The 25,185-nt window shown below is 51.5% G+C and overlaps 1 protein-coding gene across 1 annotated transcript; it reads left to right on the top strand.

Moving 5' to 3' along the window:
* Nucleotides 1–1,367: 1,367 nt before the first annotated feature.
* TEX51 (testis expressed 51) lies at nucleotides 1,368–23,320 on the top strand. The gene is made up of 10 exons (XM_089328667.1): nucleotides 1,368–1,566; nucleotides 1,655–1,729; nucleotides 1,934–2,023; nucleotides 2,239–2,256; nucleotides 2,336–2,419; nucleotides 3,200–3,272; nucleotides 3,371–3,419; nucleotides 3,773–3,866; nucleotides 4,092–4,127; nucleotides 23,052–23,320. Exons 1-10 carry the CDS (start codon nucleotides 1,368–1,370, stop codon nucleotides 23,318–23,320), a joined length of 987 nt encoding a protein of 328 aa, XP_089184793.1.
* The last annotated feature ends 1,865 nt before the right edge of the window (nucleotides 23,321–25,185 follow it).

Raw genomic sequence — 25,185 nt, 5'->3', positions numbered from 1 at the left:
CTACTTTGCTGAAACAGATGCCCTTATGATGTCCACTTGTCCAAATACCTCCACAATTCAGCACCTGCCAAGGAAAAAAGGTCCTTCCTGGGAAATCAAGCCTGTCCCAGAAGATTCCAGAAGGCTCCAGAAGCATTACCATGCCTGCATCCATGTGAAGGCATGATGAAATACTAATGAGCAACAGTGACTTGATGCACTGTTGCTGTATAATAAAGAGTTTGGTTATCCTTCGTCCCAAGTTCCTGGGAGATAAGCTTCAAATCCTCAGAATTTTCTGAGTGACAAGAGAGTCTCTGTCATTGACAGTGAGCCTGTGGGACCACAGCTGACCATGTCTCCTTAGTCACAGTTAGGCAGGAAGTTAGAAACTAGCCCACACGCAGGAGAGAGGCCTGAGGAAAATAAAGCACCCGTGGATAGGGGCGAAGCAGCCTTGGGACAACCCAAGTTTTTCCCGCATGGCATTAAGGAACCCATTTTCAGAGGAGGAATTGGAGCCAAGCTCCAAAACAGTGCTTTGAATGCAGATCCCTGGATGCCCTCAGGCCCTAGTCTCCCAGCCATCGCCCCTTAGTTTAACTCTCTGAATTGAGAGAGTGAGCAGTTCGGTCGGACCTGCAAGATTCTAGTCACCAGACCCGTGAGGTCTTCTGCTTCTGCAGTATTGCCTTGAAGTTTCCAGTTAGGGGAATCGCGGGTCTGAGCAGGATAATTCTAGGTCCAGGAAAGAAGGTGGCTACCACCTGCAAGTAGCCCCCAGGCTGACTGAAGCCCACGAGGCCACCACAACAGCAGAGCACCTTGCTGACGCCTCGGGGCTGGCGGCTGACTTCCCACTTGCCCACATCCTAAGGTGCACGTTGCCTTACTCCTCATCTCAGCTTCTTCTGCAGATGAACAGAGTACGAAACAGAGAAGGAACGCACAAGCATCTGCTGTTGGGCTGTAGGCCAACATACAGCTGCCCTGTACTTCATCGCCCTTATTCCTGACCCTCCCCGCCCCTGTAGCATCTCTTAAAAACCCCAAACCCTCTCTTTTAGGCGGTTCTTGAGACCCGGAGGTCTGCTACCCTCTCATTTGTCGACAGATTAAAATCTCTCTTTCCTCCACCCCCAAACCCTGTCCTTGTGATGTGGATCTGAGCTCTCAGTAACAGAACCACGGGCTGAGGCTCCCAGCTGGGTCTGACGCCAAAGTCCAGCCTCCCCACAGCTGGCCCTCACCTACCCTGTGGAATCTACCTTTGTTCCAGCAAGAGAATGTGGTTGCTAGGGGAACACGCACGCGGCATTCCAGGTGCGTGGCGTTCCAGGAGGAACAGTGGAGCAGGGCGGCAGGACACAGCGGGGAGACCCCAAAAGATGCTGCTGCTTCTGCTTACCTGTCTCATGCCTACGGCCGGCGGGAAGGGCTGCCTCCGCTGCTGGCCGGAACTGCCGGCCTTGCTGAACTACGACCTGCAGATCCTCTGGGGCTCCCCGGGGCCACCCGCAGAGCTCTCCCAAAGCCTGCAGTCCCTATTCCTGGAGGAGGACACCTTGGCCAAAACTGCATACCTTGGTCAGACACAGCCAGGAGACCAGGGAGGCGGGCCTGGCCCCTTTACTTGGTCTGGGCCCTTACCCTCTGCCCAATTCCTTGCCCTCAGATCGGAACCATTTGGAAGAGGCAACAGCCAAATTCTTCAATGAATTAGACCAAGCCATTAAGAAGTGGCGGGATGGTGAGGCAGCCCAGTGTCCCAGGCCCTGCAGCCTAGATCAGCCCTCGAGGGAGTTGCCAGAGTCCCTGTGGCCCTGGAGCTGGGAGGATTGTGAAGGGTGGAGACAGACATAGGAGAGCTGTGTGCCCTGCAGAATTTCTGTTGGAAACCCCAAGCTTGAGGAAGCCGAATGGTGCAGCCCCCTCTCCCTTCTGCTCCATCCAGACAAACCCTTACTGCTGGAAGAAGTCCACATGTACAAGCGTCTCCTGGCTGAGAAGCTGACTGAGAGGTCGGGAGAGCTGAAGAAGAGGGGTGAGACGTGGGGCTGCCCCAGCCCTTTGCTGCCCATCAAGACCCATGGCCTGTAGAAACCTCTCTCAGCAGCTCCTCCCAGGCTTTTCCTAGGAGCCTCCATCCCTGCCCACCTGCTGGGTACCGCCCTGTGTCCTGCTCACACCCTGAGCCCTCCTGGCTCCTTCTGCCTCCCCAGTGCCTCAGTTTCTCTACTGTCTCACCCTCCCAAGCAGCCTGCAATGAATCTTGTGGTGAGTGTGCTTGGGGACTGGGCCTGGGCAAGGGAGGAGGGCCCTGGCCTCTCTACAGCTCCCACCGTCCCTCTCCTAGACATCCGCACGCCACTGGAGATCACGGAGTGTGCAAACTGCGGGACTCACTTCCTCTCCTGTGACGACCCTGCCCTCTGCCCAGGTCAGGGGCCTCCATCCCTCTTCTGGCCTTCCATGTCTTTGTTCTCCACCCTCAGGGTCTTGTTGCTTCTGTCTCCAGTTCCTGGTCCAACTCAGAGCTTCTCTCCGCCTCCTCCCCTGGGGAAGGTGCAGTGCTAGGATTCCCTGACATTGCATCTCCAGCTTCAGAGCCTTATTAGACCCATCCGTCTCCAAGGTCTACAAAATCAACATCCTTGCAAAAAGCCCCAAACCTTCAGGGCCACTGACACCATCTCACTACCACCAGAAAAGCCTTTCTTAAGGAACAAATGTACCCATAGCATCCACTGTGGCTCCCAAGCACCCCAGATAATGTCCAGCCTCCTTGTAGGGCCTAGTGCCTACTTGTCTGTACTGCCCCTGACTGCCCAGCCACAGCCAGCTGTGGCCACTCTGGGCACCAGGCAGCTCCATGCACCTGTCTTTGAGCATGGTCTCCACCTGGAACAGTTTTGCCCTTGGCCATTGGAAGTGAACCCTATGTAGAGTCTTTCCAAGTCCAGCTCAGAGGCCCTGTTTCCTAAGGATCTCTACCCCTTGGGGCTCAGCAGCTGTCCTAGCCTTCACCCCACCCCTCCCCTGGAGCCTGTCCCATTTCCCTTGGACATGGCACCACCATGATCTGTGTGTCTGCCTCCTAGAGAGCAGCACCCCGTCTCCCTCCTGTCCAGGTGAGCACAGAGTAGGTGACTGAGCTGAGACGGTCCTGTCTGGCTTTCAAACACCTGGCTCCCCTTCCACTTCCCAACCCACCCCTCAGCCAAGCACCGGCGGAACCACAAGTTGGCTCTGGGCATCAGCACGATACTGCTCGTAGCCTTAGCTGGAGGTGGGTGAGTGACTTCTTCAAGCCCTAGCAGAGCACCACCCCCACCAAGCAAGACACACCTGCTCCTGGGCTGACCCACCTCCACCCTGTTTCCTGGCCCAGATGCTATGCTTTGTGGCTCAGGAAGAAGAAGAAGGAAGAGGCGGAAAAGGTATAAGCAAAGGAGAGTCCTGCAGAACCCCAGGGTGCCCACAGAGGGAAGAGTAGGGCCCATCCCCAGGGTAGCACGGCCTGGAGACTCCAGCCCTGGCCCCCAGAGCAGAGTGGGATTGCGGGTCAGGTCTCATGGCAGCCCCATGTGCTCAGACACAGCAGGACCAGGGACCCAGGTCAGGACAGCAAAGAGGCTGTGGCCCTGTAGTCCCCACCGACACATCCCCCGAGGACTCCCTGGAGCACAGCCCTGGCAGCCCCGCACCCTAGCCTGCACAGAGCAGCAGGTCAGAGGGACCCTGGCCACTGTGTGGAGTCAGGGTGGAGTGCCTGCCCCCTCTCTCTCCGCAGGAACAAGGCAAACACATGACTCTCAGGGATGAACAGAAGCTGCAGTCCCCGTCAAGAAGCTCGCTCATCTCCAGTCCCAATACCGCTTCCTCCCGTGACCCCTTCCACCCTGGGCATCCGAGGTGGTGACCGTCCAGAAGTTCTGAGGCCCAGGAGCTCCTGCTCCCTGCATGATCTCCCTAGACCCACACCAGCATTAAAATAGCTCCTGGTGTTCCACTTGACCTTGCTGTGTGCTTCCTACTGGGCCCCACACAGGGCCCTGTGCACCTTCCCCTCTCCTCCCCACTACGAAAGCTTCCACCCTCTTCTCCACCAGGTACACCTGCTGTCCTGGTCCTGACCCACAAGCACGGTAGGCTCACCCAGCCTTGCCTACTTCCAACAGCAGAGATGAGGGCAGGGGTGGCCCTCAAGGGGATCCCTGCCTCTGAGTGTGGAACAGAAGAGGTAAAAGTCTAGCTGAAGGCTGGGCAAAAGCAGAGACTGGGGAGCTATAGCAGGGATAGCCACCGCTTGTGACGCCAGCACATAGGTGCTGGTTCGTGTCCCAGTTGCTCCACTTCCTATTCAACTGGCCTGGAAAGCAGCGGAAGATGGCCCAAATGCTTGAGTTTCTGCACCCACATGAGTGACATGGATGAAGTTCTGGCTCCTGGCTTTGGCCTGGCCCAGCACTGGTTGTTATAGCCATCTGGGGAGTGAACCAGAGATGCAAGTACTCTCTCCCCACCTGCTCATCCCTCTGTAATTCTGCCTTTCACATAAATAAACATCTTTTTTAAAAAATAGCAAGGAGTAGCAGGAGAACCTCAAAAAACAAGCTTAAATCCCACCATCACTGAGGCCACCTGACCCAGACGTCCACCCTGAGACTCCCCAGGTCCCCAAGGATCCCCTGGTCCTGCCCGCAGGGCAGAACTTGCCCACTCCTGTTCCATCTCCCGCCATGCCCCCTTCCTTCCCAGGCTCCCAGGCCAAATGAGTGCCCTGATGCCCTTCTCTCCTCCCCTCTCCCCTGTGACCTCCCCAGTCACCCTCCTATGTCTCTCAGCCTGATCCAGGATTTCCCCTGGGACAAGTCAGGGTCCCTTCTGCAACCTCAAGGCAAGAAGTCCAACATGGCCACTCCAAGTCCAAGGCTGTGGTCAGCACACCAGTTCCTGGTTGTCCCTCTTGGTGTTTCCATTGTCCTATCTGAACACAGAGAGTTGGATGTGGAGGATACAGTATTTTAATCAACTGGTCTAACCTGCCCCTCGAACTGATTGCTCTCCAGCACTCGTTCTTGCAAAGGGTCCAAATGCAACATCCTCCTTCCTTCCCTCCTGTCCACGGAAACCCTGCTGGAGTCCCAGCCCAGCTCCTAGAACAAGACTTCTTGTCTCTTTAGATCGGGCAGCAGCAGCAGCATGGGCAGTAAGGGTCACTCCCAGATAGGTGCAAGGACTGCAGGAGACAGAGATGCAACACAGATTGCAAATAGCAGCCAGGCTGGATCTCAGCCATGAATGTCTCCATCTCACCCACGGGGGAGATCCAATGAGGCTTCCCTGAGGTGGCCGCTTAAACCCATGTGAGAGTCCAGGGACCAGCAGGCAGGCTGGCAGGCAGGAAGGGAGGCAGAAATGGGTGTTGGGATTTAGGGTGCACTGCTGTAGACGAGCAGAGGTATGAGCAAGACCTTGGCGGGTTCCGAAAACTTCATGGAATGGGGTGTGGCTGGAAGGAGTGATCACATAGCAAGAGTTGAGGCCCAAAGGGAGCCAGTGAGAAGAACCCCTGAGACTCTTGGGGCAGTAGGGGAGTCTGGGAGAAGAATGGTGATGTCCAGGGAGAATGACAGACATGCAACAGTGGGGGAGGGTGTGCAGAGTGCTGGGAGCAGAAGCACCCCCTCAGCCCAGCTCTGCACATCGTCCCTGCTTCAGGAAGGGAGGTGAGGTGGCTTGAGGAGGCATAAAACACTCTGAGGGTATGAGCCTATTGGAATTGTTTTTAAAGATTTACTTATTCAAAAGGCAGAGCAACAGAGAGAGAGAGATCTTCTATCCACTGGATGACTTTCCAAATGACTGCAAGAGCCAAATCTGGGCCAGGCAGAAACCAGGATCCAGGAACCGCATCTGGGTCTCCCATGTGGGTTGCAGAAGCCACCTGACCCAGATGTCTTCCGCTGCCTTCTCAGGCACATTAGCAGGAAGCTGAATCTGAAGCAGAGCAGCAAAGACAAGAAGTGGCCCTCTGATATGGGATGCTGGTATCACAAGCATGGCCTAACCCACCGTGCTACACACCGGCCCCAGGCTGTGAGCATCCTGGGGAAGCCAGGCAGCTTCCACCAAAGCTCTGGTGGCCTGTGGTTCTCTCTAGGTGTCTTTGAAAGCTGACTGCCAGCCAGGACTCAGGAGAAGCCAGGTTGCCCAGGCAGTAACATTGTTTTTCTGTTTGTATTGAAATTGAGACTTAGACCATTTTCTGACACCTGCAGGAACAGGAGAAAACCGTGGGTGTTACTTAGAGCAAGTGTGAATTGGTGTGTCTGTGTGTTTGTGTGCAATGCATCTCTTCCAAACAGTTTTTGATTTCTGTGGGCATCTTTTGCGTGAACTCTAGAGACGGAGTTCTTCAAAAGCAAGATGGAGACATGCTCCCATCTGCTGACACACCATCACATGTTGGGAAAGGGCTGTAGCATGCACTGACATGCACACCCAAAGAACACACAGATTCGGGGCCTTCTGATCTCAGATCCAAGCCAGGGGATATGAAGCAAGCAAAAGGCCCTCTGCTCACCTGTGCACTGATCTTTGAACCCAGGCCCACCCACCTCCAAAGACCTTTACCAAGCTCATGTCCTGGCTTCCTGGTGAAACTACTGCATGCACAGAGGTGAGGGAGGCAGAGGCAAACTTTAGGAATAGAATCTTCGCAGAAAGAAGACAGGCTGTTCAGAAAAGAGAGCAGAAAGCCCACCTGTCAGAAGAAAGGCCATTCACATCCTATGCACTTCATGTGTTGAAACTGAGTCAGAACCTGCCTCTTTGATGATGTTTAAGCAAACAAAGAACTACAACCTCGGGCCAGTTCTGTGGTTCTGTGGCATAGCAAGTAAAGCCACCACCTGCAGTGCCGGCAGCCCATATGGGCACCAGTTCGAGTCCTGCTTGCTCCACTTCTGATCCAGCTCTCTGCTATGGCCTGGGAAAGCAGTGGAAGATGGCCCAAGTCCTTGGGCCCCTGCACCCGCATGGGAGACCCGGAAGAAGCTCCTGGCTCCTTGCTTTGGATCAGCTTAGCTCCGGCCATTGCGGCCATCTGAGGAGTGAACCAGCGGATGGAAGACCTCTCTCTCTCTCTCTTTGCCTCTGCCTCTCTGTTGCGTAGCGGGTAAAGCCGCCGCCTGCAGTGCCAGCATCCTGTATGAGCATCAGTTCGAAACCCAGCTGCTCCATTTCCTATCCAGCTCTCTGCTATGGCCTGGGATAGCAGTAGTAGATGGCCCAAGTTCTTGGGCCCCTGTACACACATAGGAGACCCAGAAGGAGCTCCTGGCTGCTGGCTTCAGATCACCACAGCTCAAGCTGTTGTGGCCAACTGGGGAGTGAACCACTGAATGGAAGACCTCTCTTTCTCTCTCTCTCACCTCCCCCTCCTTCTCCCTCTCCCTCTCTGCCTCTCCTTCTCTCTCTATGTAACTCTTTCCAATAAATAATCTTTAAAAAAAAGAGGTGACCGTACTTTTCCTTTATGAACGTGTCTGCTAAGCACATACATTCCTTCTTTTATCTCAACTCCAACAGAAGTTTCCCCGCAAGGGAATCTTTTATTTCTGCATAATAAAACAACTGTGTCTTCTCGTAGTAAGAGCCCACCTGTCCTGCTTCTACCACCAGGAGAAAGGGAGGCCTGGATTGAATTCCCTGGCTTTGGCCTGACCCAATCCTGGTGTTGTGGGCATTTGCAGGGTGAACCAATGCACAGGAACACCTTCTCCTCTCTCCCTATCAATTTGCCTCTCAAATAAATAAATAAAAATCTTAATAAGAAATGTGTCATCCTTTCCTCTTGTTCACCTCTCTGCTGTTACAGAGGTGTTGGCAGTGACCCTCCTGGCGAGAGAGAAAAGAGATTCCCCCTCCTTTTCTCTCCAACAGAGGCAAGAGAAGAGGAGCGTCTGAGAGCCAGAACCCAGATGGTGCAGAGCCGTGGGGTCCAGGTGGGATGTTTGGATTTTCCTGAATGAGATGAGGGTTGGAAGCAAGGGAACAATATGAATTGATGGATGCTTCAAGGACTCATGGTAGAAACTGGACATGGGGAGGACAAATGTGGACAGACTCCTTGTCTGGTTAAGAAAGGCCCCTGCCTTCTCTGGAGCTGTGAAATACTCTCAGCATACAGGGCGGGGCGGGGTAGGAGCCTGTGGTGCACCCCTCCCACTGTGAGCTCCTCCTCCCTCCGTTCTAGTGGGCAGGTTGTTTGGCAATCAAGGTGATGGACAGGTGATTTCAGTTGTCATAAATTATAAACCTCCATGTGCTGGGATCCTTCAGGCTTAGATTCTGGGTTTGTTGAGAATGTTCCAGAGAAGACCTGAGCCCAGGAGGGCATTTATAAAGCATGATTTCTATAGGGTGGATTCCTTCACCTAATTCTGAAGTGCAATTAAAACCACATTAAAGGATTTCTTTCCATCATACACCCACAGGGACAGAGGGAACAGAGGAGAGGACAGCAGCGATTAAACCTCAGCAGCTAGAGGTAACTAAGTTAGCAGACCCAAGCCAGCCAAGGCAGGAACCAATAGTGGATAAGAAAAGAGACTCAACCAGAAGGCTGAGAGCCAGAGACAGGCAGCACTGGGAGCCACCGTGCCAGCCACAGGGGGACACTGTGTACAGGAAGTGTGCAACCACGATAAAATGGACACAATTTCAGTCTGCAGTTACCACCGGCATGGCCGGTGTGAAACAACATCGCTGGTCAAATTTTCCTCCTCTCCAGCATTAGCCATTCCCCTGACCCCACCCACACTGCACAAAGGTCTCAGGAGCTGGCAGCACCAGAGTCCCCTGCACCGCGGGCAGGCGGAAGGAAAGGGTTCAGAAGAGAATTTAAGAGCCCTGCTCACCCAGCGCCCGTGGGGACTGCTCCTGCTCCACCTCCCCAGGGCCTGGGTGGGGGTACCAGGCACAGGTGAGGATGTGACTGGACCAGAACAGATGGCCAGCAGAGCATATGGAGGCAGGATGATCAATGAAGGGCCCGCCCAGGCCTCCAGAAAGCTGACAGTGGGACTCTGGCCCTTGTACTTGGCATCTCTTTCCGTTTCCTGTGTTCTAATGGGTGCACATCTGGGGCCTTGGTGACCCTGGCACCTCCCAGTGCTACCTAATTCTGCCAAGATTTAGGTTAGATTGCCAAGAACTCCTTCATGAGCATGCTTGTCCTTTGCAGTCTGACCTCTCCAGAGCCCATGCCCTCAGCTTCCTCCTTTCCTGGGCTTTCACTCTCAAGGCCACCATCCACCTCCTGTGACACGCTCAGGGCCAGGTACTGTGAAGAAGGCCAGTGTCACCCCTTGCCATCTCAGCACTCACTGAGCTTACTCCGCCCACCCATTCTTAAACCTGCTTACGTTCTCGCCCATCCCTTCCCAGGGAAACCACACTGAAGGCTCATGCTCAGGTTTCCCTTATTTCCCTCTGCCTCCTGACTGTCCCTGGTACTCTGGTCCATGGCTCTGCACTGCATGCCCTGACTCTTGTAGCCAGGAAACTATGAGTGTGAACACTTTTCCTTCTGGAGAGCCATTTCCATGCCTCTGTGTCCCAACAGATCTTTGTAAAAATTAAGAGTGGGAATAGGAGAGTAAGGAGGAAGAAGGGTGAGAGCGTGGGTGGAAAGGAGGGTAGGGTGGGAAATATCACTATGTTTCTAAATCTGTGTATATGGGAGACATAAAATGTGTATACCTTAAATAAAATTTTAAAAAATACATCATCAAAATAATTGGCGGCCAGCGCCGTGGCTCAATAGGCTAATCCTCCACCTGCAGCGCCAGCACACCGGGTTCTAGTCCCGGTCGGGGCGCCGAATTCTGTCCCGGTTGCCCCTCTTCCAGGCCAGCTCTCTGCTGTGGCCAGGGAGTTCAGTGGAGGATGGCCCAAGTGCTTGGGCCCTGCACCCCATGGGAGACCAGGAGAAGTACCTGGCTCCTGGCCACAGAGGCCATTGGAGGGTGAACCAATGGCAAAAGGAAGACCTTTCTCTCTGTCTCTCTCTCTCTCTCTCTCTCACTGTCCACTCTGCCTGCCAAAAAATAAATAAATAAATAAATAATTGGCATAGTAAACATGGTTGTTTTTTTAAAGGTACATATTGGTTTCTTTTGAAAGAATGTATTGTTTATTTGAAAGGCAGAGTGACAGAGAGAGAAAAGGAGAGACTAAGAGAAAAAGAGATCTTCTATCCGCTGGTTCATTCCCCTAATGGTTGCAACAGCCAGGGCTGGTCCAAGCCAAAGCTGGGAGCCAGAATTCCATCTGGATCTCCCACATGGGTGCCAGGGGCCCTCGTACTTTAGCCATCATTTGCTGCATTCCTAGGTGCATTAACAGGGAGCTGGATCAGAAGCGGAACAACGAGGACTCAAAATGGCCCTCAAATATAGGATGCTTGCATTGCAAACAGCTCAACCCACTGTGCCACAATGCCAGCCCCTGCCATGGTAGTTTGATGGCAGAAGGAGATGGTCTTTCCCTCGGCCGCTCTTGGTCACTGGCTGGATCCAGCAGACCGCAGCCATGCCTATCAGGGCACCACGCTGTGTTGGCACACCTGCACCTGGGCTGCTGCTGCATTGTGTCATGTTGACCCAGTGTTGCCATGGGTTTCCAAATCCTTCTGCCTTGATCAACTAGGGTGCTCCCCTGAGTGTCCCTCGATCGCTCACCTGGGGGGAGGTGAGACCTATTCTCTTGAGATCTGTGAGAATCACAAAAGGAAGTCATTTGATCTGTTGATATGTTGACTTCACCTGAAAATAACATCTTTTGGGGCCTGTGCTGTTGTGTAGTGGGTAAAGCTGCCCCCTGCAGTGCCAGAATCCCATATGGGTGCCGGTTCAACTCCCAGCTGCTCCACTTCCAATCCAGCTCTCTGCTATGGCCTGGGAAAGCAGCAGAAGATGGTCCAAGTCCTTGGGCCCCTGCACCGACTTGGGAGACCTGGAAGAAACTCCTGTCTCCTGGCTTTGGATTGGTGCAGCTCCAGCCAATGTGGCCAGTTGAGGAGTGAACCAGCGGGTGGATGACCTCTCTCTCTCTTCCTCTCCTTCTCTCTCTGTGTAACTCTGACTTTCAAATAAATAAATAAATCTTTAAAAAAAGAAAATAGCATCTTTTGAAGCAACTCTCTCTGCTGAAACTGAAGGACACTTCTCTGTGGACTCTACCCAGCTCAAGAGCAAAGACAGCCCCTCGACCAGGGAATTCCACAACGAAGCCCCCAAGTACTCAGGGTTCCCCCACCTCTTTAGCCTCCCACTTCCTTTTATATTACTTTATTTTGAGAGACATAGTTACAGGGAGGGAAGGAGAGGCAGAGACAAAGAGAGACAGAGAGACAGAGAGAGAGATGTCTCCCATCCATTGGTTCACTCCCCAAATGCCCACAACACCCAGGTCTGGGCCAGGCTAAAGCCAGGAGCCAGGAACTTTATCCAGGTCTCTCATGTAGGTGCAGAACCCCCAAGCACTTAAGCAACTTCTGTGGCTTCCCCAGGCACATTAGCAGAGAGCTGGATCAGAAATAGATTGCCTGGGACTTGAACCAACACACATACTGGCATTGCAGGAAGCTGCTTTACCTACTATGCTACAATGGCGGCCTGTGATCTCCCACTTTCTATCACAATCAATAACCATGTCTATAGAAAGTGTTCTTAAAAACTGCAATTAAAATCTTCAGAGAGAGGAGAAAATTAATTGCATCCATGAAGCAAGAACAGGATGCTATCAAAAAGGAAAGTCAGGAAAACAAAAAGGGGCTCTTAAAATCATGACAGCAGAAATGAAAAATTGGAGTGTTTAAAAATAAGGTTAAGTAAACTTCCAGGAAAACAGAGGACAGCAACAAGCATTGGGAGAGGGGGCAGAAGACGAAATTAATGAACCAGAACATCCAACATCTAAATAGGAGGTGTTCTAGAAAGAAAAGAAAATTGGGTGATGAGAATAAACAATGAAGTGAATTACAAAATTTTCCTGGAAATGAACTTCGTAAACTGTTGCATTAAAGGGCCTACCTATTAGGCCAGCACAGTAGATGAAACATAACCAACAAACCAAACAAATCATCAGGGAATGGTTTTGTGAGGTTTCCAATCACTAGATAAAAAGAAAAAAATCTAAAAACTACCAAGAAGAAAAGAAAAAATTCCATGCAAAGAACCAGAAATGAAAAGGGCTTTGGAGCAATTAACATTAACACTGGAAAATAATAGTGTGGTATTGCCTTCTAAGTTCAGAAAGAAAATTGTGTCCATCCTAGAGTGCTCTAACCAACCAAACTATAAGAGTGAGTGGCCGGCGCCATGGCTCACTAGGCTAATCCTCCGCCTAGCGGCGCCGGCACACTGGGTTCTAGTCCTGGTCGGGGCGCCGGATTCTGTCCCAGTTGCCCCTCTTCCAGGCCAGCTCTCTGCTGTGGCCAGGAAGTGCAGTGGAGGATGGCCCAAGTGCTTGGGCCCTGCACCCCATGGGAGACCAGGAGAAGTACCTGGCTCCTGCCATCGGATCAGTGCAGTGCGCCGGCCGCAGCACGCCTACTACGGCAGCCATTGGAGGGTGAACCAACCCTCCAAAGGAAGACCTTTCTCTCTGTCTCTCTCTCTCACTGTCCACTCTGCCTGTCAAAAAAATTAAAAATTAAATTAAAAATTAAAAAAAGAGTGAGTGATGACTAGGAACAGAATCATTTTCAGACACACAACTTTCAAAATATATTATTGACTGGACTTTGTCTCAAGAAATAAGTGGGGGATGTATTCCAGCAAAATGAGAAAGGAAACCAAGAAAGAGGAGGTACTAAAAAAATCCAAAACCAGAGAGGAGTAATTAAAGACCCAGGATAAATGATGCAGCAGATTCAGGGGATCCCTATCTGAATCGGGGAAGAATGCACAGACAGACGCGCTGATGGCTGTTGTCACCAAGGTCCCCACTGCCACTGTCCCATCTTTTCACCTCCAGACAAAGGGCCTGGGCGACTCAGATCTGGTCTGGTGCACGTGCTGATGAGGGTCTGTGCTCTGCCCCATGGCTGCTGCGGGGATCAGCCTTGGGTTCCCACTTCAGCCTCAGCTCATGGAAGGTATTTTGGGAGGAGGTAAGCTTGGGAGAAGACAGCCTGGAGGGGCCACTCCCTCGATCACAGTTATGCCAACAGTCCTTCACCTGATGCGCCCTGTAGCCCCATCTTCTCCAGGATTACTGTAAACATTCAAGGAAGCTAAAGCTTGACAATGCCCAGAGACTGCCTAATGTCTGTCCTCTGGGAAAACTTCAAGCAGCAGCAGTGCTGGCGTCTCCTTAAAGAGGTTTGAGCTCAGGACTCAGTTTCCCAAAGTGAAACCTGACATCATTCGGGAACCCATAGAAGGGAAGTCAAGCAGGAGGCATATGGTGGACACCTAAATGAGACACCCTGCTCGTCCTGGAGAAAAAGATGAGATGCAGAGTGATGCATATAATGATTCTCACCAAAGCGACCTGTTTCTCAACCCAAGTGCTAGAATTATGGTGCACATTTTTGGCGAATTTTTTTATATTCAGATAGGATTCAAATTACTCAAAACTTGCCTTTTAAAATGTATACTCAAGGGCTGGTGCCGTGGAGCAGTAGGTTAATCCTCCGCCTATGGCACCAGCATCCCAAATGGGTGCTGGTTCTAGTCCCGGCTGCTCCTCTTCCAATCCAGCTCTCTGCTGTGGCCTGGGAAAGCAGTGGAGGATGGCTCAAGTCCTTGGGCCCCTGCACCCACATGGGAGGACCTGGAGGAAGCTCCTGGCTCCTGGCTTCGGATCAGTGCAGCTCCGGCCATTGCAGCCATTTGGGAGTGAACCAACAGAAGGAAGACCTTTCTCTCTGTCTCTCTTCTCACTGTCTGTAACTCTACCTCTCAAATAAATAAATAAAAAATCTTAAAAAAAATAAAATAAAATAAAATGTATACTTAAGTGGCCTTGGTCTACCCATAAAGTTTTGCCATCATCAACACTACCTCATTCCAGAACATATCCATCACTCCAAAAAGGAGCTCACATATTAGCACCACTTGCCATTCCCCAGCTCACTCTAGCTCCTGGCAGTCACCAAAATCTGCTTTCTATTTCCATAGATTCACCTCTTCCGGGCATTTCATCCAACCTATGCACTTCTGTGTCTGTCCACAGCCACCCATGTGATAGCATCAGCCAACACTGCCTTCCAGGCTGTGGACACATCACATTGACTTATTGCTGCCACAGACAGTGAACAGCAGGATTGTTTCCACTGTTTTGGCTATGCTGAGTAATGCTGCTGTGAGCACTTGTGTAAAGGTGGGCAGATGTGGGGGCCATACGCCTCCCTATCCAGCTTAGCACACAGTGGATTCTCACCGTGCTTCATCTTACTGCTCCTTAGCATGTCCCTGAGAGGTGATTCTCATTCCCAAGGGAAGCCAGGAATGAAGACAGTGTTGCCGGGGTTACTGCTGCTTGTAGTCTTAGGGGAAAGTACCTCAAAAGATAAGTACTGGGGCCAGCGCTGTGGCATAGTGGGTCGAGCTGCTGCCTACAGTGCTGGAATCCCATATGGGTGCTCCTCTTCTGATCCAGCTCTCTGATATGGCCTGGGAAAGCAGTGGAAGATGGCCCAAGTCCTTGGGACCCTGCACCTGATTGGGAGACCCAGAAGAAGCTCCTGGATCCTGGCTTCAGATCAGCACAGCTCCAGCTGTTGCAGCTATCTGGGGCGTGAACCAGCGGATAGAAGACCTCTCTATTTCTCTCTGCCTCTCCTTCTCTCTGTGTAACTCTTTCAAATAAATAAATAAATAAATAAAAGGTAAGTATTCCCCAAGGCTACCTTTTGGGCACCACAGACCCCAACTCATTCCTTTTTTGAAATAAAAAGTTCCCTGTGTATATTTAAAGTATACAACATGATGTCATGGGATATATGTAGATAGGAAAATGGTTACTGGAATGAAGCAAAGAAACATATCGAGCATCACACTTTTAGCTCATTTTTATAATGCAAATTGTCAACCACTATGCACTAGGAAAACCACAGCCCCTGTCCACAAAGCTCCAACTCCTTCCTGCTGTTGTGGGATGGTGAAGGCCATCTCGGTTCTTGTCTCATGTCAAAGAAAAATTTCCACACTCCACATGACAAGTACACTGAGCAAAGTGAGATTCATTGAAATCAATAAACTAGAGCCAGCACTGTGTAGTGGGTAAAGCCACCACCTGAAGTGCTAGCATCCCCTATGCACACTGGTTCGAGACCCAGCTGCTCCACTTCCAATCCAGCTCTCTATTGTGGCCTGGGAAAGCAGTAGAAGATGGCCCAAGTCCTTGGGCCCCTACATCCACATGGGAAGACCCAGAGGAAGCTCCTGGCTCCTGGCTTAGGATCGGCGCAGTTGCAGCCATTGTGGCCATTTGGGGAGTGAACCAGCGAATGGGAGACCTCTCTCTCTCACTCTCTCCTTCTCTCTCTGTGTAACTCTGACTTTCAAATAAATAAATAAATATTAAAAAAAAAAAAACCTTCTGCCACAACAACCAGGAAGGGGACTCCAAGGGAGGAGTTGCCAAAGAAGTCACCAGTGCTGGCTCTTTTATACACAAACTGGTTCTCTCTGATTGGTTAAATCTGGATTCAGTTTTCAGAAAGGGGCCAATCAGGAGAGAAACAGAACAACAACAGATCAGAAGGCAAGGATAACAACCAATCAGGAGACCAGGGTTACAACCAAATCAGAAGGCAAGGATAACAGTCGATCAGGGAACTAAAATTGTATGCTAAGGAGGCATGCTAGATGACCCTGATATTGAAGCAGCCTGTTTTGCACAGAAGTGGGCAGAGTGCTCAACCAGTTCTCTTCAGCAGAGTCAAGGACATATGAAGATTACATCATATATGTCCCCACCCTATCACCCCCTACCTCAAGGCTCCTGGAGAGTTACATCATGTGCTTTTCCTTTGCTATGTTTTTCTGTCCTATCCAGGGGTCCCTGGAATCCCTATCACTGCAAGTCTACTTCCCCAGCTTAGGATAGAAGCCAAGGGCTCTGGCAGGGCCCAGGATGGTGCTCCACAGTACAAGCCCATGCTTTGAACGTCTCCAGCATGTGAGTCTGAGACACACATTGTCTTCTCTGTTCTCCTGGGCATGAGCAGGTAACTCTCTCGTGTGTGTGTGTGTGTGTGTGTGTGTGTGTCTGTCTGCCTGCCTGCCTGTTTCCCCCCTTCCTCCAAAGTCCAAGCAGAAGCACTCAGAGACATTATAGCCGTGCAGAACTCACTGGCAACCCAAAATCAAATAATAAATCTAGTTCCCAGACACGTTTTATGCACAACACAGGCTATTTTTTAATTGGTGCCAACGTCTTCAAATTCAGACTTACTTCACACTAAAATCTTGATTCTCAACTGTTTTTCCCCCCCCATGGGGTCCTTTGTTTAAAGGAAGAGCTCAAGTCCACCCCCACCCCCCCACCCCCCCGGAGTCAGGGCAGCTCCCTGGGGAGATTGTCCCCACCCACTGGCAGTGTTTGTTTGTTTGTTTTGACAGGCAGAGTGGACAGTGAGAGAGACAGAAAGGTCTTCCTTTGCCGTTGGTTCTCCCTCCAATGGCCGCCGCGGCTGGCGCACCGAGCTGATCTGATGGCAGGAGCTAGGTGCTTCTCCTGGTCTCCCATGGGGTGCAGGGCCCAAGCACTTGGGCCATCCTCCACTGCACTCCCGGGCCACAGCAGAGAGCTGGCCTGGAAGAGGGGCAACTGGGACAGAATCCGGCGCCCCGACCGGGACTAGAACCCTGTGTGCCGGCGCTGCAAGGTGGAGGATTAGCCTAGTGAGCCACGGCGCCGGCCGGCAGTTGTTGAGTTGTTACTTCTACCATAAAGCAACAGAAAGATGAAAACCAATTTTCTGAACTTCCCTGAAATGTGCAAGCCTGCAGGATCCGGCAGTCAGTCTGTTCAATTATCACAAAAGGAAGCTTCCTTGCTTTTGTGTCATCTTCTCACTGTGAAAACAAAGAGCCAACAGACTGAATGTGGTGACCTAATTGGCTTTATGAGCAGTCTCCCGGTCAGACAGCAAGCCTTCGACAGAACAGAAGGCACTCGGCTGAAATGAGCAGGGCGGTGGGCGTGATCCGCAGACAAGGCCGAAGAAAGCAAAAGTGATGAACAAACCCCAGAGTGGTTGTTTCAGACTCACCTGCTTTGTAAGCGCAAAAGCACAAGGGACTTTCCAGCCACCCTGACTCAGGCTGACTGGACCCCTTTCTGTTGAATGCCCTGAATTTTGGGGAAATGCCCTTGTTTTGGGGGATGGGGGCGGCAGGGTTAAGCCATTGCCTGAGACACCAGCATCCCATAGGAGTGCTTGTTTGAGACCCAGTTTCTCTACTCGTGCCCCCTGTGGATGAGCCTGGGAAAGCAGCAAAGGATGTTCCAAGTCCTTGTGCCCCTGCCACCATGTGGGAGACCCAGGAGAAACTCCTGGTCCTGGCTTCAGCCTGGTCCAATTCCAGCTGTTTCAGCCATTGGTGGACCAAACCAGCATATAGAAGATCTCTTTGTCTCTCTGTTGCTCCCTCTCTCTCTTGCAACTCTGCCTGGCAAAGTCATTCTGTCTGGCCTTTGCCAGTCTTCTATGGCCCGTGGACCTGACATTTGTTCCCTACCCCAGATCTAAAACAATGGCCTCCTGTCAATTACATCAAACATCACCTTCCCCATTTTCTTTTTTTTTTTTTTAAGATTTATTTAGTTATTTATTTGAAAGTCAGAGTTATAGAGAGGCAGTGGCAGAGAGAGAAAGAGAGAAAGAGAGAGAGAGGTCTTCCATCCACTGGTTTACTCCCCAAATGGCTGCAATGGTCAGGGCTGGTCCGATCTGAAGCCAGGAGCCAGTAAACTCTTCCAGGTCTCCCACACGGGTGCACAGGCCCAAGGAATTGGGCCATCTTCTACTGCTTTCCCAGGCCATAGCAGAGAGCTGGATCGGAAGTGAAGCAGCCAGGATATGAACTGGCACCCATATGGGATTCCAGCAGCTTTACAAGCTATGCCACAGTGCGACCCCTCCCCATTTTCAAGCATGCTTTTTTTAGTTCTCCAGGTTGCACTTCACAAACAGCCAGACAAGATCTGAAACCCTGGCTGGGAAAAGCCCTGGCTAATTGCACACAGCATCATGACATCTTTCAGATGCATTTATGCTGTCACATAGCTGGACTTCTTTCTCTTTTTTTTTTTTTTTTTTTTTGAAAGATTTATTTATTTATTTATTTGAAAGGCAGAAACAAAGAGAGAGTGAGAGAAATCTTCCATCTGCTGGTTCATTCCCCAAATGGCTGCAATGACTGGGGCTGTGCCAGGTCCAAGCCAGGAGCTTCCTCCGGATCTGCCACATGAGTAGAGAGGTCCAAGCACTCAGGCCATCTTCTGCTGCTTTCCCAGGTGCATTAGTAGGGATCTGGAGAGGAAATGGAGCAGCTGGGATTTGAACTATCATCCATATGGGATGCTGGTGCGGCAGGCCAGGGCTTTAACACGCTATGCCAGAGAATTGGCCCCAAAAATTGATTTGAATGGCAGAGAGACACAGAAACAGAGATCTTCCACCCATTTGTTCACTCCTTAAATGCCTGCAATCACCTAGGCTGATCCAAGCCAAAATCAGGAGCTCCATCCAGGTCTCCCATGCGGATGACAGAGGCCCATGGACTTGGGCCATCCTCTGCTGCTTTCCCAGATGCATTAGCAGGGAGCTGGATCGGAAGTGGAACAGCTGAGTCTCAAACCAGAGCTCTGATACAAGATGACGTATTGCAGTTGGGAGCTTAGCTGACTGCCGCAACCCCAGAAAACACTTTTTTTTATCTTTTACCTCTTTTTTTTTTAATTTGGAAGACAGAATTACAGGAAGAGATAGAAACAGAGAGAGAGAGAGGTCTTCCATCCACTGGTTCACTTCCCAGTCGGCTGCAATAGCTGGAGCTGAGCAGATCCAAAGCCAGGAGCCAGGAGCCAGAAGCTTCTTCCAGGTCTCCCTCATGTGTACAGGGGCCCAAGCACTTGAGCCATCCTCTTTCCCATGTGAGTCAGCAGGGAACTAGATCAGAAGTGGAGTGGCCGGGACTCAAACCAGCACCCATATGGGATGCCAGTGCTGCAGGTTGGGGCTTTAACCTGCTGTACCACAGTGCCAGCTCCCAGAGAGCACATTGTTAATTCTTATCTCCACCCCTCTTTTCCATCCCTGTGTTCTCCAGCCAGGTTGGAGCACTGGGCAGTAACCACAGCAGAGAAAACTCCAAGCCCCTGCACTAGGGCCCCACCTGCATTCCTGCTGCCAGTATGTACATGTCGAATGCTCCCCCTCAATCATGGGACGTGGGAGTCAACCACAACTGCACTTGAGTTTGCACAGACGTGACTGAATCCCATCACCAAGGCTTCCTTTCACCAAAAGCCTTGAGAGATGAACCCTGCGATTTATGATTCAATATAGGCATCGGCCATTGAGCAACATCAGAGGCACCATAGACTCAAACACACCCTGGACATATTCGCAGTCTAGTGGGAGAGACACCTGGGGACAAGCCACAATGCAACGTGATCAGTACAATGCAAGCAGTCTCACCGAAACGAGCAAAGGCACTCCTGGTTCCCAGGAGGATCCAGTCAGAGCGTCCACAGGCAGTCGGGGATAGAACAAAGGCAGAAGGACAAAGAATTTGTTCTTTTCAAGGCCATGGCTCACACCGTGATAGAGACCAGCTTTCATCCGATCCATTATCCAAGAAAAGAGAAGACAGCCCACTTCAGCTGAATTTTGTTTAAATACAGGGACTGGCATCAGATTTAATGAGGCCATTTCCTGAGGAGTATTTAAAACTGTAATGTTCATTAAAAGAATATTTGTTGAGGTCCAATAAATCCGCGGGGTGTTTTATGAATCACATCTCCCTTGCGTAGCTCAGAACGAACAGTGGCAATCACTGTGTGATGGCGGCTTTAATGGGACTGTAATGGGACAGTACATCGAGATCGTGGTAGGCATTTTACAGTTAGCAGCATTGCCTGCAGTTAGAAAAGCTGACAGGGAGAAGGAAATGTTTATTATTCCTGTAATTGAAGAGAACAAGGCATGCTCCTTCTTCGTCTCGGGAAAATGATCCTGCTAGGAGATGGACATGAACACCCAGTTCCACCTGCAGCCTCCTTTCCTGCTTCTCTCCCCATACACAGGAGCCTGGAGTGGCTGAGAGGGAAGCTTGCTCCATGCCCCTGCTACAGCTCTATCCTGCCCTGTGAGTCTGTTTCTCTGATCCTCACTTCCACTCAAGTCAGAAAGCAGGCCGGTGTCCTGGCTACCACTTCTTGGCTTACCACCTGTTCTCTCCTCAGGGAAGCTGTATCGGTCAGCTGTTGCTGCGTAACAAACCACTCCAGACAGCCATCACAGGTCACAGTAATATATAGCACCTATCGGAGTCAGCTGGTTACAGTGGGCTTGACTCAGCAATAGTCTGCCTTCTCCCCCGAGGGTTGGACTCAAGGATGTCCCAGGAAGGAAGGCACAACAGCTTCCCAGTGGAAATGAGTGCCGGGAAGCTGCAGGAAGATAAACCCAGCACCAGAAGCACACTTCAAGCTCATCACTGCTCTGCAAACATCCCATCATCCCACACAGGCCACATGACCAAGGCCAACACACACATGCCAGTGCTGGAAAACCTACTGTCTCTAGTAGAAGAGAAAAAGAGAATATTTGCCCAATAATAATCTAAACCAACACAGCCTGCAGTATCACTTCTGTCGTACCCACTGCAAGCACACACATGGCCTTCCCAAGATGTCCAGTGAGGCCTGAAGCCCAGAGTCTTGTAGCCACGACAGGACCCCATGTCTGATCTTTATACAGAGACCAGTAACTTTCGGAATCTCTCTTCCACTTCTGTTTACAAACTGGCCAGTTCGCTCCTGAATCTGTCCCTGCCTCGGGACAGCCTGGGAGACGCAGCGCAGCACACAACAGCTCCATCTGCAAACAAACACGGGCACCCCAGCGCCACCCCTGGAGCTGTGCCCAGTGTGGCAGATAACATCCCATGCACAGCAAGGCAGGTGGGGCACAGTGGAGGCACCTAGGGGAGTGGTGCACCTGGCCCAGGCAGAGGGGATTTCTGCAAGCAGGTGCCACCCAAGTAGGCTCTTCAACCACGAGCAGTACTCAGCCTGCCCAAGAGCAAGAGGGGGAGGGGGAGGCTGAGAAGCAGAAGGCACAGCACCTGCAGAGCCCGGCAGCCGGGAAGGGCACAGGATGGCCGGAGAAGATGTCAATTGGCATCACGGTCCATGCTGACTGAGAGCCAGACCAGGCCTATGCTGGACACAGAGGGAGAACACAGCCCTGGCCTCAAAGAGCTCACCAGCCAACAGGGCAGGGAGAGTGACCATGAGGTCTTCCCAAACAGCCTGGCAGGGCCTTGAAGGGGAAGGCCAGAGGGCCAGCGGAGCCTCTCCCCAGAGGTCACATTCCAGGGATGTCGTGAAGAAAGGTAGAAGGTGGCCACGCAGAGAGCAGGAGGCAGTGGCAGCAGCAGCAGGTGAGCAAATGCCTGGATGGGTGGCCAGCCCTGGGTGGGGTTCACAGTGTGCAAGCCCACAGGGTGTGTGTGTGTCTGTGTGTGCCTGTGAGGGTAAGCATGTGTGTTGTGAATATGTGAGGACACAACTATGTACATGCATGTGCGAGCTCGCGTATGTCCGTGTGTATGTGTGTGAGAGTGTCTCTATGTCTGTGTGATTATATCTATGTATGAGCACATGTCTGTGTGTGTGAGCCCATGTGTGTGTGTGTGTGAGCCCCTGTGTGTGTGTGTGAGCCCCTGTGTGTGTGTGACTGTGTCTATGTATGAGTACCTGTGTGTGAGCCCCTGTGTGTGTGTGTGAGCATGTCTCTGTGATTGTGTCTGACCACACGTGTGTGAGCCCATCTGTGTGTGTGTGAGTGTATCTGCATGTCTGCAGGTGTGCATGTGCACATTTGCACATGAGTCTGGGGAGGGAGGGGGAGGGAGGCAGGGCAAGGCCACGCAGGGACCCTGTGCCCTGGAGATCGGACTCCACGGAGGGGGTGGGGATGCAGATGGCGCTGCACTAGCAGGGTGAGTGCTCCCTTCACACTCAGGACACAGCAGGAGGAAAGGGCAAGGCAGGGCCACAGAGGAGTTCTCCATGGACACAGCGACTGCTGAGGGACCTTAGAGCTCTGGCCTCTAAGCGGACAGAGCCGCCTCGACAGTCACACTGAACTCAGCTGCTCTGAGGTTTGCTCTGGAAGAATGTTCCAGAGGTGAGGGCTAAAGGACGAACCCTGCAGGCGTACAGCCACTGTGCAGGCTCCCAGGCTCCAGTTTCCCTTGGCACCTGCACCCCTTCCAGGGGAGACCCCACCCTCCCGTTTTCCCCTCTGGGTGGCACGAGACATCATCTCTTGGCGGCAACAGACATCCTCCCTTGGCTTCCCTCAGCACCACTAGGATTGAGAGGCTGGAGGCCTGAGAGGACCTTGTTGAATCCTGAGCAAGGTCAGTGGGGCTGTAGACAGACAGAGCCAGGTGCACAGAGGCTGCAGCCTCACAGCACAGGCCCTGGTGTGGCAAAGAAGCAGCAAGACTCCCAGTCACCAGCGCTTCTCAGCCCAGGCCAATGCCACCCCTGCAGCCCCGTGGAACATGCTCCCCTCCAGCGTGGCCCTGGTCACCATCCATTCTTTAAACCTCAGGTCCCTGTGAGGAGGACATCATCCCTCTGCCCCATCATCTCTAGGATCTACTCCTGTGAGAGGCGGGGATGAACCAGAGTGCAGAGAGAAGACAGACGAAACCATTCCTGCAGCATCTGTCACAGGCATCGCAGGAAGAGGAAGAATATGGTGACTCCCTCTTTCACCTGCTGCTGCCTGCTGCCTTTAGGAGACTCCATGGAGATGCAGTGGCCGGGCCAGCAAGATACCCTTCCTTGCATGCAAGTGGATGGATTTCAAGGGCCTCAGCAAGATTTCCTGGAAGATTCCACAGACCTGAGTCTCCACCTGCGTCCCATCGACCCGCTGCTCAGCCTGGACAGCATGTTCAACCTCTCTGACATCCAGTCTCTGCTCCAGACAAATCACAGCTGTATCAGCCAGCAATTCAGGCTGTTGTCGGGAGTAAATCAGATCCTCTGTGTCCGTTTCCAGTAGAAGAACCTGCTCATAGTGGGCTGTGTCTCTTGCTTCAACCCCACTCATTGCCAAATCAAGAAACAATTTCTAGAAGGTCATGTGATCTGCCCCCAGCTCACCCAGCTAATTGATGACAAAGATGGCATTGGAAAGCTGAAGCTTTCCCCAAAACCCACCTGCTTTTCCATCTAGGAATAGGAGCTTAAGGATGATGAGCAAGAGTTAGCTGTCTATCAATTCTACACATTTCCCAAGAGAAGGAAGAATCATCATACAGTAGGATCACAGAGTCTGAGCTTATGTAGAGGGCATTGTCGAGCAACCACCTAGCTCCATGGATCGTTTATGAGGACTGAATGAGACAGGTGCAGGAATGCCTGACCCATCATAGAAGGTCACTAAGTGGCAGCCCTCCTGTGGAAGATGACCTAAGACTGCCTCTTTTTTCCAGTACTAATTTTCTACGGTGTGCAACCACTTGTCAGAGAATTCTGAATACAGCAAAATTCCCAGACTGGTGCCATCAGGCCCTCTCCACCACATGGCAGCTTGCTCTTTAAGGCTAAAAAGAGGGTGGCTGTTTCCATCACTGGCCACTAGAACATCTCTTAAGGACACATCTGGTTAGGCCAGGCCCACCTAAAATAGTTTTTCTTCTGATTGATTGCATCCATAAGATCATCTTCATCCCTGCCTTCTGACCCAATGATGGGAGGGAAATGATAATTTTGGGTTCCAGCCAGTCAACAGGAAGGAACTACATCACAGTATGACCCACTGGGGATCTTCTTAGAATTCTGTTACTTCTCCCATCCTTATGTGAACAGAACACAAGAGCTCCTCCAAAGGAATGGCACTCTAAATGGTATGTGTTGATCAGGGCTCCTAGAACCAACTTGCTTTCAGGATCTCTCAAACAAATGGCCATGTATATCCAGACTGGGTTTCTCTGCTTACTAGAACCATGAAGCTGACTGTTACCACGTAGCTATGATACAGCCATTTGAATGTAGACAAAATGGGATGCTTGGATGTCACAGTGTTAGCTAGGTTTTAGCTTTGTCTTCTAAATCTGTTGATGAGTTCCTCAGGCCAAGGTAGTCCACCTGCTGAGGGAAGCAGGATGTCCCCCAGCTGGCTTGACAGAGAAGGCCCAACGGAATCCCAACCTAGTCCATCCAGGAGGAACGCAGATTTCCAGAGCTGAGAATATCCCAGAGTCCTCTCGCTTCAGACCCCAAGAGCAGCTACCTCCTGATCGGGCCACCCCTGCCTCCACCACCCCCACTCATTTCTTCCCTGGAATGTGACCTCATTAACACCCATTACAGAGAGAGGCCTTCTGAAAGATAAGGCTGACTTAATTTTTACTTTTAGTAGAGGAATAAAAAAAAATCATTACTGTTAAAATTCTTAATGAGCTGGAGCATGCCTTTTACATCCACTCCTGGTTGCCTTGAGTGATCCAACCAATTAATATTCATACTAAAGATTCTCTCTCCTGCATCACCTTGAACATCTGTCACCAGACCTATGGGCTTGGATCAGGAGTGGAGCTGCACGTCTAATCCAGGGACTGTGAAGGAAGTAGGGCCCAGGTGTCTTAATTGTTATAGATAAGGAGACAAGCATCACAGAAAGAGCCAGAGAAAATATGTCACCTCAGTGTCAACACTCGTCCCCCAGGAGTGCCTCCAAAACTCCTCCCAAGGCTGAAATCACCATCACAAAGCCACTGCCCCAAGCCAGCACCAACCAAAAACCCACTGTGGACTGTGGACTACCTCCCTGCAATGACCTCTAGCCTGTTACAATATCATTGTAATAAAATGATCCTGGCTGACACTCCCGGTGCCATTATGCCCCTGACTCCTGGGCATTTT

This window comes from Oryctolagus cuniculus, chromosome 3 (genome assembly GCF_051225735.1).
Source record: "Oryctolagus cuniculus isolate XC-2025 breed Fujian yellow rabbit chromosome 3, ASM5122573v1, whole genome shotgun sequence".
In the NCBI taxonomy this organism is placed as follows: domain Eukaryota; kingdom Metazoa; phylum Chordata; class Mammalia; order Lagomorpha; family Leporidae; genus Oryctolagus; species Oryctolagus cuniculus.
Note: the sequence above shows the minus strand (reverse complement) of the source record. Positions and strands in the feature narration are given on the sequence as shown.